Source organism: Rosa chinensis, chromosome 2 (assembly GCF_002994745.2).
Source record: "Rosa chinensis cultivar Old Blush chromosome 2, RchiOBHm-V2, whole genome shotgun sequence".
NCBI lineage: Eukaryota > Viridiplantae > Streptophyta > Magnoliopsida > Rosales > Rosaceae > Rosa > Rosa chinensis.
The window spans coordinates 505,609-518,854 of NC_037089.1; the positions used below are offsets into that span (position 1 = coordinate 505,609).

Genomic DNA, 13,246 nt, shown 5'->3' on the forward strand with positions numbered 1-13,246 from the left:
TACTTTAAACTCTTCAATATGCATATTATGTTTTACTATTACACAAAATAAGTCAAGAATATTTGGATTAATTTCCCGACCATAGTGAAAATGGGAACCATTACACAAAATAAATTAAAGTCACTTGAAATTTCCAACTAAATGCTAAGTAGATGCATTCATTAGACTTTGTGCAATTGCATTTCTTAACACCTCCATTTCTTGTCTTCCCAAACCATCTCCATCATGTTCATTATCCTCCATCTCTTCACTAGTCTCTTCAATTGAGTAATTTCCACTTTCATCAAAATCAATATCTCGTTGAGCATATCTGCGTATGTAGTTATGAAGAGCCATAGTAGAAATAACTATCTTAACTTGTTTTTCATAAGGAAAGTGAGGCATATCACGTAAAATACTCCATTTCTTCTTCCATACCCCAAAAGTGCGCTCAATAACACCTCTAAGTGAAGAATGTGCATGACTGAATATTTCTTTATGACCGGTAGGCTCATCACCTCTACGGAAATGTGGAAGGTGGTACTGCTCATCTTTATATGGTCCTAAATAACCCTTCATTTGTGGATATCCGGCATCCACCACATAGTATTTTCCTGAAATTATAAATTATAAGGAATTATTGATCTCGGTAAAATAAAAGATTATAAGTTATTATTTGTGTAATTCTCGGAAAAAAAATACCATTTGGGGGTTTAGGAAAATTCGATTGAGGATTGCGTAGAGCTGATAAGAATACTCTACTATCATGGGCGGTGTCTTCCCACCCTGCACATGCAAATGTGAATTGCATGTCGAAGTTGCATATAGCCAATACATTTTGGGTAGGTATCCCTTTTCTTTCAATATATGGCACCTGATCACATGGAGATATCGAAGCTTGAACATGAACACCATCGATAGCACCAATGCAATCCTACAAATTAGTATAATAGACTTGAATAAAAAAAAATGGTTTTCTACCAAATTAGGAAGCATTTATATAAGGATAACATCTTTAAAAGGGTAGTACATTATACATACCTTAAAATGAGGCATGTATCTTGAATCAGTGAGAATTTCTTGTGGAATGCTCCTAAATTCTGGATCCCTTGGATTTATAAGCACTTTTGCCATATTATAGAAAATCTCTAACATTATATCAAAATACCTACTAACCGTCTCACCAGAACGTTGAAAACGTTCTTGTGTACTCCTATTAGTCTGACCTTGTCCCAAAATATAAAGAAACATAGCCAACATTTCAACGATACTCATGTTTCTTGAACCCTTCATTATCTTTTCCAAATCATTTACAAGCATCATGAAGACTTGTTTATCCATCCTAAATTGATTATAACATCTACTTTCATTGCCTTCTAACACTTCCATTAACCAAATGTAACCTGTTTGAGAGCTTGTTATACATGGAGTTTTCTGAATGTACTTTTCAAGATAGACTTGAATAAGACGACCACATAGACATATAATTTGATCTATCTCCTCCTCATCTCCAGACGCATCCATACTTCACAAAACAAACTGCCAATGTTTATTTGTTCATCAAATTCAAAATATAAAACATCTCTGTAGGAAGACAAGCATGTATATGTACTTGAGTAGCAAGATAAAAACTAAACAGCAAGCTTTTTACTAATTAATTAAACAAGATACAAAATAGAAAGATAGGTTTTGGTGCAGCAGATTCCCTAAACCTCTTCAATCATTCAAATAAAAGGAAACTTCAAAGAACCAAACAACCATCAGTTTTAATAAAAAGATGCATCAAATTCAATTTCAACTTAGTAAAATAATATAGCATTAACAATGAATAACAATCAATCTTTCAAACCCGGAAAATCACAAAAATAGAAAAGAGCTCAGCTTAGGTCTAAACGACAAGCAACATGCATCATGTTACAAAGTAGGATTAGCCTACTTAATTTTCAACTTTTTTCTGATTAAGAATCAGAAACTGGAGCTTGAGATCAGCATCTGTCATAATAAAAAACATCTCTCGCTTCTCCTGAGAGCATAACAACTCCGTTGCAAACCACCATAGCTTCGTACCGGTTTCTGCTCCTGGTAATGTTGCAACAACTCTCATCACCTCTTTAACACTAGTTCCTTGTGAGGTACCATTATCACGTACAGATGTAGCTGTACTCCTACTCTCGACTACATCAACAAGACGATCGATTTGTTTAGACAATTTCGCCGCACGTCCCACCTTTTTAGTCTTTCCCTTTGGCCCTCCCATAACTCCTTTTCCTTTTTTTTGTTTATCAGCCTCTATTTGGTGCTCCAAATTTGTTCTCTTTTTGCCTCTACGTTCATTATCTTGGTCAGAATCCTCTTCATCATCTCCAGAAATTAAATTATGCTCTGAATCCTCCACAACCTCTTCAATATCTATAGTAGCTGAGGGAATCATGACAAAATGACCTAGAGCTGTGCTACCCCTGAACATGTTGTCATAAACAGCCATCATTTCAGGACTAATTCCCACCTCCCGAAACTTGCGATACTCTGGATTGATCTACAAAAGAAGAAGATAAGAGATAATTGTTACTTATGATAATATTGATCACAAAAACTACAAGCCACTGATGAAAGTGGGAGACAAAACTAATTGTACAAACTAAAATGAATAATAGGAGCATATGATCAGATGCTTTAAGAGACATGGATTAAGCTAGCATTTCAGCAATGGCATCAATTTACAAACTATAATGTAAACCTATAGGGAAACAAACCTTAGGAATGGCATCAATTTACAAACTAAATTTACAAACTGTTACCTTTAGGAAACAAACCTGGCCATTATCAAACACTTGCCTTTAATGAATTAAAAAGCACAAACCTTAATTTAGATACACAGATAACAGAGAACCTTAGCATCAATTATGAACTACCAAGTCGCAAACCTTAGCATCACAGAGAACAGGCCATGCTTAATTTTTATACACAAGCAGCTCCATATTTTCAGGAAACAAAAAAATAAACCAACAAAAGTGCATTGACATGTTTATGGTTTTTAGTGACAAACCCAAGAAACATAGCCTTCCTACTCGTCACTTATTTATGTACCTTCTACATTGAAGCTTGATGTACTTAAAATTCAATAGAAAAACAGAAATTAAAAAAAAAAAAAAAACAAAATTACTACGTACCACAAGCAGAGAAGGAAAAATACACACCTGAAATTTGGATTCCCACCATTCAGCAGGTGCATCGACAGTTTTTCTAGCCGGATCCCATCCAATACCAGTTTCCTTATGCAAAAGTGAACTCCACAATTTCCAATCATTTTTAAGTGAATCCCACTTATTTTTTAGTTGACTTTTATCATAATCCCTTCCAGTTAACTCCTTAAAGGCCATGATAACATTTGACCATCCCTTTTTATCAAAATGTGTACCAGGTCTGTTTCCCTTGGCCACTTCCTTAGCAGCTATATCACAAAATATAGCTACTACCTCATCCGGCCATGTGGCCTTTTGTTTTCGAGATCCCTCATTTTCAGTACTGGTGGATTTCTTCTTTCCCATCTAAAGATAACAGATGCTTAGTAGTAAACAAACGATAGTTATAAACTACCATATCCAACACCCAACACGATCCTCACAAAACAAAGCTGCTGACCACCATAAAGAGCTAGATATATGCTTTGTTTAAAACCATAGGATTCAATAAAGAGCTAGGGACCAGAATATATCAATTTCACACTAGTATGCAAAGGTTGAAATATATACATATAAAAGAACCAGTAGCCAAAAAAAAAAAACCCAGGTAGCATCATAATCAAATAAATGAAATCAGAAGGTGAAATAATTGGAGGGACTGGAATTGAATTGAAAAGTGTCAGAATCTTACTTATCCCGTCTCTGTGTGTGGAAATTTGGTACCCAAAATACCACAAATTGACCAAACAATAACAAACTAGTTGTTTCGATCTGTTGCTACTTGATCTGTAGGTGACGTATATGGGGAAAATTAAGAACTTTAGAGGAGACAAACAATAACAAGCGCAGTGAATCGAAGCTTGCAACAGCAATATATTGTAAATTTGGGGAAAGATGGAGAAGGAGAGGACTTACAGTGAGTTTGATTCGCGGAAGACACAAACTTTCGACTCAATTTGCTGCTGGGTTTGAGAGAGAGAGAGAGAGAGAGGCGGTGATACAGTGGTTCTTCGTAGGCTTGCGAAGATGTGATTAGGCGAAATTAATGGTTACTCGGTTCCCTCCACAGCTCATGTCAGTGGGGTTTTCGCCGGATTGTATGACTAGAACAGATCCGAGAAAAAGAAGGAAAAAGAAGGAAGATGTGGAGAGTGGTTCTGATGAGGAGCTTACCAAGTACGAAAGGAGGTTGAAGAAGGTCCGGGAATGCTTTGGGTTTGGGGCGTGTGGCGGAGGAGCGACGGAATCGGGTTTTGATGACACAGGAGAGATCGATCGATGGGAAGAAGGTGTTTTGAGTTTTGACGGTAGAGGAGGCTGGGAAGACTGGAAGAGAGAAGCTGAGAATAATAAAACCCTATCTGGGTCAAGGTTAAAAGATGAGGACATAATTGGAAAAAAGAGTAAAATTTCATTAAATGAATCATGTTCACTCCGTGTTTCCATGAAGCAGTTTTCCAAAGCTGGTAGGAGGCTGCTTCACAATTTCAGCTTTGAGGAGAATCAATTCGGACCAAAAGGCGCTTCTACACACTTTACCAAACACCATAGCATTAGCCCAAAAGCATAAGCAGGTTCAAAAGCACCTCCAAAATCAATCCCAAACTGGGCCTAAATATAAATATTGCTGCAGAGAGTGAGAACAGAGAGTAAATTCCAATCTATAATTCTGAATCTAATCTTGCAGCACAGAGAGAAACATAATTCCAATCTATAACTGTTTCATAACCATCATGTGGAGATCAGTACCCAAAACCATAAGGCAACATTTCCCAAAATAAACACTCCACGGTTCCAAAAACGTAGTAACCAAACAAAAACGTAGAGAAAGCAGAGTGAGCCATATCCCTTTTCTCATGATCATTGTGAATGAACCAAAATCACAGTCCCAAATCAACCTAAACCCCTATTGATTCAGTACCCAATTACATGAATTGAAACTGAAATCAACCTATAATAGATGAAAAACTGGAATTGAAACTGAAATTGAAACCCAAATCAACCTAGAATACCTCTTTTTCAAATTGTCAAGCAGCCAGCAATCAAGGATTGAGGCTTCAATTTCGAACACGGATGAGAGGTGAGGTGGGGTGAAGGCAATCAGGGACTCAGGGAGAGAGATTATGCGTTCTTGTTCGCGGAGCTGCGTGAGGCTTCGAATTGAACATGGAAGAGAAGGTTTCATGGCATTGTGTAATTGCTGAAACGAAGAGAGGACAGAAATTGGTATTTTCAGAAGTTCATTAAACTACAGTAATCACCGCTACAGTGACAAAAGCCAGCTGCTGCTTCTAAAAGCTGGGGTGAGGCGGCTTTGGCTTTTCCATAGAAAAAGTGTTGGCTTCTAGAAAAAGCTGAGGAGAAGCTGGCATGGTTTACCAAACGCGAGATGCTGAGGTGCTTATAAGCAGGGGAGCAACCCCCCCCACCCCAAAACGTAGCCTAAGCTAAACCAAAAAAGCCATTTGAGGGGCTATAGGGCCAAGGGCTAGGCTAAATATGGCCCTTTGTATAGCCCTCGGGCTATATTTTAGTGGGCTCCACATTGCTGCTCTAAATAAATCAGATGAGATAAAATATAGAGATCAACTTGATTAAAATTTGCAGCTAACTAATGTCAGCTATCCGTTTCAAAATATATTTGTTGGGTTTTTTTTTTCTTTTCATTTTCAAAATGTAACAGTACTTCTGAAAAAAAAAATACAAAAACAAAAACAAAATATTCAAAAAATTATATAACAGTAGAAATAATAGTATGTAAAATACTATATATTTTGAAAAACATAATGAAAAATAATAAAATAACATGACATTTAAACTTATAGCCCTAAGGATTAGAGATGGTCAAAATTATAGCCCTTACTATTTATATAAATAGTAATTTTCGGGGGACTATTTTAGCCCCCCACAGCTGGAGATGACCTCACTACTATCAAAATAACAATTGATTTAACTCACACAGATTATTTAAAACTCACAGATATATGTGTGAAATATTTATACAAACGAATAACCGTATGAAATAAGCATAATTAGGCCCACAATAATTTATACAATAACAATATTAACGGAAATCTGTGTGAATAATCAACAGTAACAGATGTCTGTGTAAAAACTAAAATATTTTCACACGGTTATCTGTGTGAATTGATAATCACACAGATTTCTCTACGTATTATAAATTAGTTTATTTAGAAATAGTTAATTTTTTATGTTATGTGAATTATGGAGGGACGGACTTCCGTGACAATAAGTTTTCGATACTAATTTCTGTGTAAATTGAGTAAAACATGAATATCTGTGTGAAATTTGAGAGAAAATGAAGTTATCGGCTTATTTTGCTAGGAATTATGGAATCACAATTCTAGAGTAGGTGGAGATTTTGGGGATCAAGGTGAATTAAATCATAGGAAAAGAGTGTAATATTTTGATTCATGTCGTTTCAACTCGTCCTCCCTCTCTCTCTCTTAACCCACACCCCAATGCAGCAACCCTTGACCCTTAATCATTATGTTGAACATAAAATTTCAACTAGAAGATTTCTAATGGGACCTCCAAATTTGCTCATTTGACCTCTATATCTTTTGAATTAATGAATTACATATATATCCTCTTGTAAAATGACAATTATAGACAATGAATTATAATCAACTAGACTTCGTTCAAGGTTTGGTTGGAGGATGAGCTTTGGGTGGGAGACGGTGGTTTATTTATTTATTTATTTATTTATTATTATTATTATTATTATTATTATTATTATTATTTTTTGTGTTCCGGATTTTATTTATTTATATCAATTTCTGTAACCTTTTATTTTTATTTGTGAATAACCTTTCATTTTTTATAAGGGTTAGAAACATAGGAATCTTGTCTAACCATTTGATTTATGACTACTTGATTAATTACTGTGTTATGACCGTTTGATTCATGATTTAAAGTTTTAGAAATTTATTTTGGGCATTTTTTAGGTTTGCATGCAAAAAAAAAAAAAAAAAGGAATAGAGGTGTAATTAGTGAATTAGAGATATAATGAGTATTTTATTTTTTTGTATGCGAATAATATAACTAAGGTTATTTGAGGAATTCAAAAGGAGGTTTAGTGAGCAAATATTTGTATTTAAAAGCATAAAGGAGGTGTAAAGTGTATGAGAGGTCAAATGAGCAAATTTAGAGGTCTCAATAGAAACTCTCTTTCAACAATCACAAAGGTACCAATTTTACAATGTCTTTTTTATTATTATTATTTTTTTTTAAAGTTGTATATTCATTGTTTTCTGAACAATTATGGTTTGAGTGCTATAGGAATCTATATATATTGATGATTGTGGAAGAATATGATACCCAAGGTTTCAAATTTCGGTTTCGGTTTCGATTTCGGTACTTCAAATTTAAAGAAATTTCGGAGAAAGTTTCGATTTCGGTGGAAATTTCTGTTAAAAATAAAGAAATCACATTAATTGCATGTATAAAATGATATTTTTGAATGAAACTTTTACATAGACTAAACTAACCTATAATAAACCTATTTACAATGTAAACTCTCTAAAATTATACATAAATAATAGAATTGTGATATTTAATATGGACGAGACGACGAGTAATTAACTAAAACTGTAGTAAGTTGCTAAACACTATCTATAATTCTATATGTAATTATAAATGTTCTGTATATTGATAATGTGAATGTGATTTACTTTTTTTTTTTTATGGCTGGAACCCAATGGGAGGCTTGGCCATCACGCCTCTTTCACTAATAATTAGAAAAATTCAAACTTTGTTGTGAGAAAACTGAACTCCAAGCCTACGAAAAAGTTAAAAGACATCATTATGGTCATGGTGGTCAAAAAGCCACGCACTAAGAAAATACCAGTAAAAACTAAAAAGAACAGTAAAGCCTTCAACATACCTTCTTAATTAATAATTATATGGTGGATGATACACATGATAGAAAGAGAGTTTCTGTGTTATGAAGGAGGATTGAAAAAAAAAAATTTCAAAATTTCATATTTTGTCAGCGAAAAGTCGAAAACTGTGAAATACGAATTTAACAGAAATTTCGGACAAAATTTCGGTTTGAATATTTAAATATATTTTGTGTGTGTAGATATTTCGGAAATTTAGAATTTCGCGGAAATGTACAGAAAATTTTGGTAAATTTCGGAAAACTCCTGACGGAAATGATATAGCATATGAATTTCGTTTCGGTACTTCAAATTTACGGAAATTTCAACTGAAATTTCTGCAGTTTCGGAGAAACTTAAAACCTTGATGATACCTAGCCTACTTGTTATTTTTATTTTTGATAGCTACCTATTAGATGATGCATTTCTATAGGCTCTTCTCACTTCTTTTTTTTCTTATGAGCTACGAATAGGGTCTTCTAATTAAATAAGAATTCTAAACAATTATAGTTTGTTAAAATTATTTAAGGGTATTCAATCCTACTGGTCCCGAAACTTAAATTCTCAAAAGGGTCTTTCTAAATGTACCCAGCAAAGTTCTAAGTGTACCCAACAAAATATTTTCTTTTAATTACCTTTAATTTATGTTAAATGTAACCAACTAATTTCCCCAAAATGCCCTAGAAAACAATATACCCAGCAAAACAAAACATTCTACCCAGATTTTTATGCTCGTTCATCCTCATCATACCCTACCCAACTGATATCAGGAGATTTATTTGTTTTGTGCTTCTGAGCACTATGAAAACCATGATCGGATAATGCTTGCAGCATTGCAGCAACAAAACTTCCATATATATATATATATATATATATAGCAGCGGCCGACATATTCCCCCAAGCCATGTACTTTCCTTATTGCTGGTTTCATTCTCAGCAGTTCCTGATTGCTTTAGTAGGACATAATTTAATCCTTTTCATGATTGGAAGCTTTTACCTAATCATATTTTTTAATTTCCCTTTGGAAGGCACTTGACCTGATACGAGACAAAGGTTTTCTCATTCTGATGGACTCAGGCTTGAGCGGTCAATTTTTAGAAGATGATGCAACTAAACTGGTGTAATTAGCTTCAGATTGTTTACACTTTATAGCATGAACCTCGAAATCTGGGTAGGGCATGATGGGGATGAACAAGCATAAAGATTTGGGTAAAGACGTGTAGAGTCGTAGAGTATGTTTTGTTTTGCTGGGTACATTGTTTTTTAGGGCATTTTGGGCAAATCAGTTGGTTAAATTTAACATAAATTGAAGGTAATAAAAAGAAATTTTTTTGCTGGGTATACTTAGAACTTTGCTGGGTACATTTAGAAAGACCCTTACAATGGATATCTATGGGGGGCCTTGACCACTTATCTAATTTTAACCTAAAAATTGCCCACTTACTCCACTAAGAGTTTTTTACTCTCATTTACCTAATTTAACATATACTGACAGTATTGCCCTCATTTTAATTAACAAATTACACTCATCTCTCTCTCTCTCTCCCCTCCCCTCTTCGATCTATTCTCTCTCTACTCCCCCTCACCAATTTCTCTCTCTTTCTCTCAACTCGTCTCAGACTCTCTCTCTCTCTCTCTCTCTCTCTCTCTCTCTCTCTCTCTCTCTCTCTCTCTCTCTCTCTCTCTCTCTTCCTTCCCGGCTGAGTCGACTCAGCGACCACCGTCAGCCTCGAAATCGGCGTCCTTGAGTCTGGTTCGATTGAAGAGCAGAAACAAGCGGCGATGGAGATTAGGCTCCTCGCCAAAAACAAATCGAAAAACTAGTCCGATCTCCGTCGCTGTCTCTCTCTCTCTCTCTCTCTCTCTCTCTCTCTCTCCATGTCTACGGATCTGGAATTCTGGATCGGAAATTTTCGGTCAACAGTTCTTTGATCGGCGTGCTGTCCTAACTCGGTTCAGCGACTCGAGTGTTTAGGGTTGAGGTTCACAGGGCTCCAATCAGGTTGAGGTTCACGATCATCTTGAGGTTCAAGGGTTCTGATCATGTTGAGGTTCACAGGGTTCCAATGCCATTCTCTCTCTCTAAGGCAAAGTTGATGACAACGTCGCCGTTATTTTTATTTTATTTTTGGGTAAAATGAGGGAAAAAAGCCCAGAAGGAAAGAGAAAAAAAAACTATGTTCCAAATGTGAGAAAGGCAAGTCTGTGACGTCGGACAGGGAGGAAAAACTCAATGTTCTCTCAGGCGCATGGTCAATCTTGTTTTTTTTAGATGATTTTGTTGGCAATAATATGAATATACGATTATTGGAAGGCAATAATAAGATTATTGAGAGGCAATAAAATGTTTAGTGGGGCAATAGTAAGATTATTGGGTGGCAATAATAAAATTATTTATTTGGATAAACCTCCGAAAGCTTTCAAAATTAAAAACATCTTCATTTTTCACTAATTATTGATCCCCAATAAACTTGTTATTGGGGGCCAATAACTTTTTTATTGGGAGGCAATAATATAATTATTGGGGGGCAATAATATGATTACGGGGTATTATTAAGAGACAATAAAATCAGACGTCGGAATCCGGTCACCAGTCTAGTAGCCGGATTCTGGATTTCGGTAACCGGTCGCCTGATTCCCGTCACGGGTCGCCGGAGTACGGTCACCGGAGTCCGCGGCCGACCATTGGTCACTGGAGTTCGGCAAGGTCTCCGATGACTTCTCTCACTAAGTGACAAAGAAGGAGAGGGCAAAATTGTCCCAAAAATAAATAAAAAAGAATAAAAAAATACTTAATTGGGTATTAGGGAAATAATCTCTTAGAGTATTTGGGTAAGTGGGCAATTTTTAAGCTAAAATTGGGTAAATGATCATTTTCCCTATATATGAGTATTCAAACATTTCGCCGCACAAATAGAGGCCAGTCCGTTCCTAGGATCTTCTTTCTTAAATTGATTCTCTAGCATCCTTTGTAGGCCAGTTTTACATTTATAGAACTTAAATAGTACATGTCCATGCCGGTCAAAATGCATATTGCTACTTGATGGATGTTGTATATGTTTATTAAGAAATTTTTGTTGTACTTTTTTTTTCTTTCTATTAGCCATTGACTTTGTAAAATATCCATTATTCTCTCAGTAACCTTTTCCTTTGTATTCTCTAGATTGCTCATGATGCAGTTGTGGTGGCAAGGTATTTTGGGGCAACTCTTGTAGTTCCTGACATTAGAGGTAGCAAACCAGGGGATGAAAGGTTAGTTGCAAATGCTCAGTTTAAAACCTTGATTTGCTATGACTATTTCTAGTTTTAAACTAGGAATAACCCTTTTGTCTTGCTTAGGTAAGTCTTTGGCCGTTAGTAATGTAGTAAACAAGCCACTGATAAGTGTAGTTGAATGAACAATACTATGAACCAAGTGATTGTCTTTTATATCCATTGAAGTCTTAAACTTATTTGGATTTTCTTCCAGGAACTTTGAAGAGATTTATGATGTTGAGAAGTTTATTCTTAGCCTGGACGGTGTTGTTAGAGTAGCAAAAGAACGACCTGGTAAACTATCATCAAGGAATCTTGCTGCTGTGAAGGTCCCTATTTGAGTTACAGAAGATTACATTGTAGAACATGTGGAACCAATTTACAGATCGATCCAAGGGCAACATAAGGCTGGCAACTTACTTTCCCTCAGTAGATATGAAGAAAGACAGAAAAAAAAAGAGTGCTAGTGATTCCGTTGCATGTTTAGGAATGTTTGGAACTTTAGAGTTGCAACCAGAAATTAGTGAAGTAGTTGATTCAACGGTTGAGCCCCTGAGAACTTTAAGTCGCAAGACAGATGGCCAATTTATAGCAGTGTACTTGAGGGTTGAGATGTTGGAGCAGAATGGTTGCCAAGGAGATGAAAGTGGAACAAAAAGTTTTTACAATCCGCAAGAGATCGCTTTATTTCTGAGGAAAATTGGATTTCGTAAGGATACTACCATTTATGTAACTGAATCAAAATGGGACAGCAGCCTTGATAATCTGAAAAATATCTTTCCCAAAACTTATGTAAAGGTACATGCTTTTTCTACTCTTCCTTGATGTTTTACCTTGTTTTTATTTGTTTATTTATGTATGATTAGCCCAGTGGTGTTCACCTGGTCAGTTGCTGACCAAATAATTTATACTCAACAATCCTTAGATTTACATTCAAGGGTGGAAAACAAAACACTTCAACTTAATAATAATTCTCTCTGCCATTGGATGTAAGTGGTTAAGCATTATTTTCTTGGTCAATAACTGACCAGGTGAACATTTTCATGATTAGCCAGCTTTTAACCTCAGTTGATAACTAGTGGATCCTTAATGACTCAAACTGTTCCAAATTCACAACTGAACTGAAAGAGTTAGTTTTACCTACTATTACAACAGTATCCACAGTAATCTGTGGGAATATTCAAATATTGAGCGGGAATAAATTGATTAGCCCGCCCTTATTTTTTTAAACTAAATAATTAGTCATCAGCTTTTATTTTTATTGATAATAATTTTCTTTCAAGTTATTTTGCCACAGAAATCCGTGTGAAATACTTACACATTTGTAACTGATATCCGTGTATATTTATCTGAGTAACACATGCAATTGTCATTCAATTATTTGCACGGAATTTTGTCTTTAATAGACTTTTTCACACGGATATCCGTGTTAACATTTGACAAGATATTCGTGTGTTACTCATTTCACACAAAAATCTGTACCAAAAACTTATTGTAACTGAAATCCGTCCCTCCATAATTCACATAACATAAAAAATTAACGATTTCTCAATAAATTTATTTATAATACGTACAGATCGAAATCAGTGTGAATTGATATTCACACAGATAACCGTGTGAAAATGTTTTAGTTTTTACACAGACATCTGTTACTGTTGTTTATTCACACAGATTTCCGTTGATATTGTTATTGTATAAATTATTGTGGGCCCAATTATGCTCATTTCACACGGTTATCTGTTAGTATTTCTATTTCGCACGGATATCTGTGGCGTTTAGATAGTAAATCCGTGTGCTTTTACACAGATATCTATTACTATTGTTTATACACACGGATTTCCGTTGATATTGTTATTGTGTAAATTACTGAGGGGCCCAATTATGCTATTTTCACACGGATATCTGTGTCAACATTTCACACAGATATTT

General features: G+C 35.2%; 1 protein-coding gene and 1 pseudogene across 1 annotated transcript; one reads left to right on the plus strand and one right to left on the minus strand.

Moving 5' to 3' along the window:
• Positions 1-1,915: 1,915 nt before the first annotated feature.
• On the minus strand, positions 1,916-3,527 carry LOC112188102 (L10-interacting MYB domain-containing protein-like). The gene is made up of 2 exons (XM_024327126.1): positions 3,177-3,527; positions 1,916-2,515 (listed from the first exon to the last, which is right to left on the minus strand). Exons 1-2 carry the CDS (start codon positions 3,525-3,527, stop codon positions 1,916-1,918), a joined length of 951 nt encoding a protein of 316 aa, XP_024182894.1.
• Positions 3,528-4,206: 679 nt separating this feature from the next.
• LOC112188116 lies at positions 4,207-12,142 on the plus strand (annotated as a pseudogene).
• Positions 12,143-13,246: the final 1,104 nt, after the last annotated feature.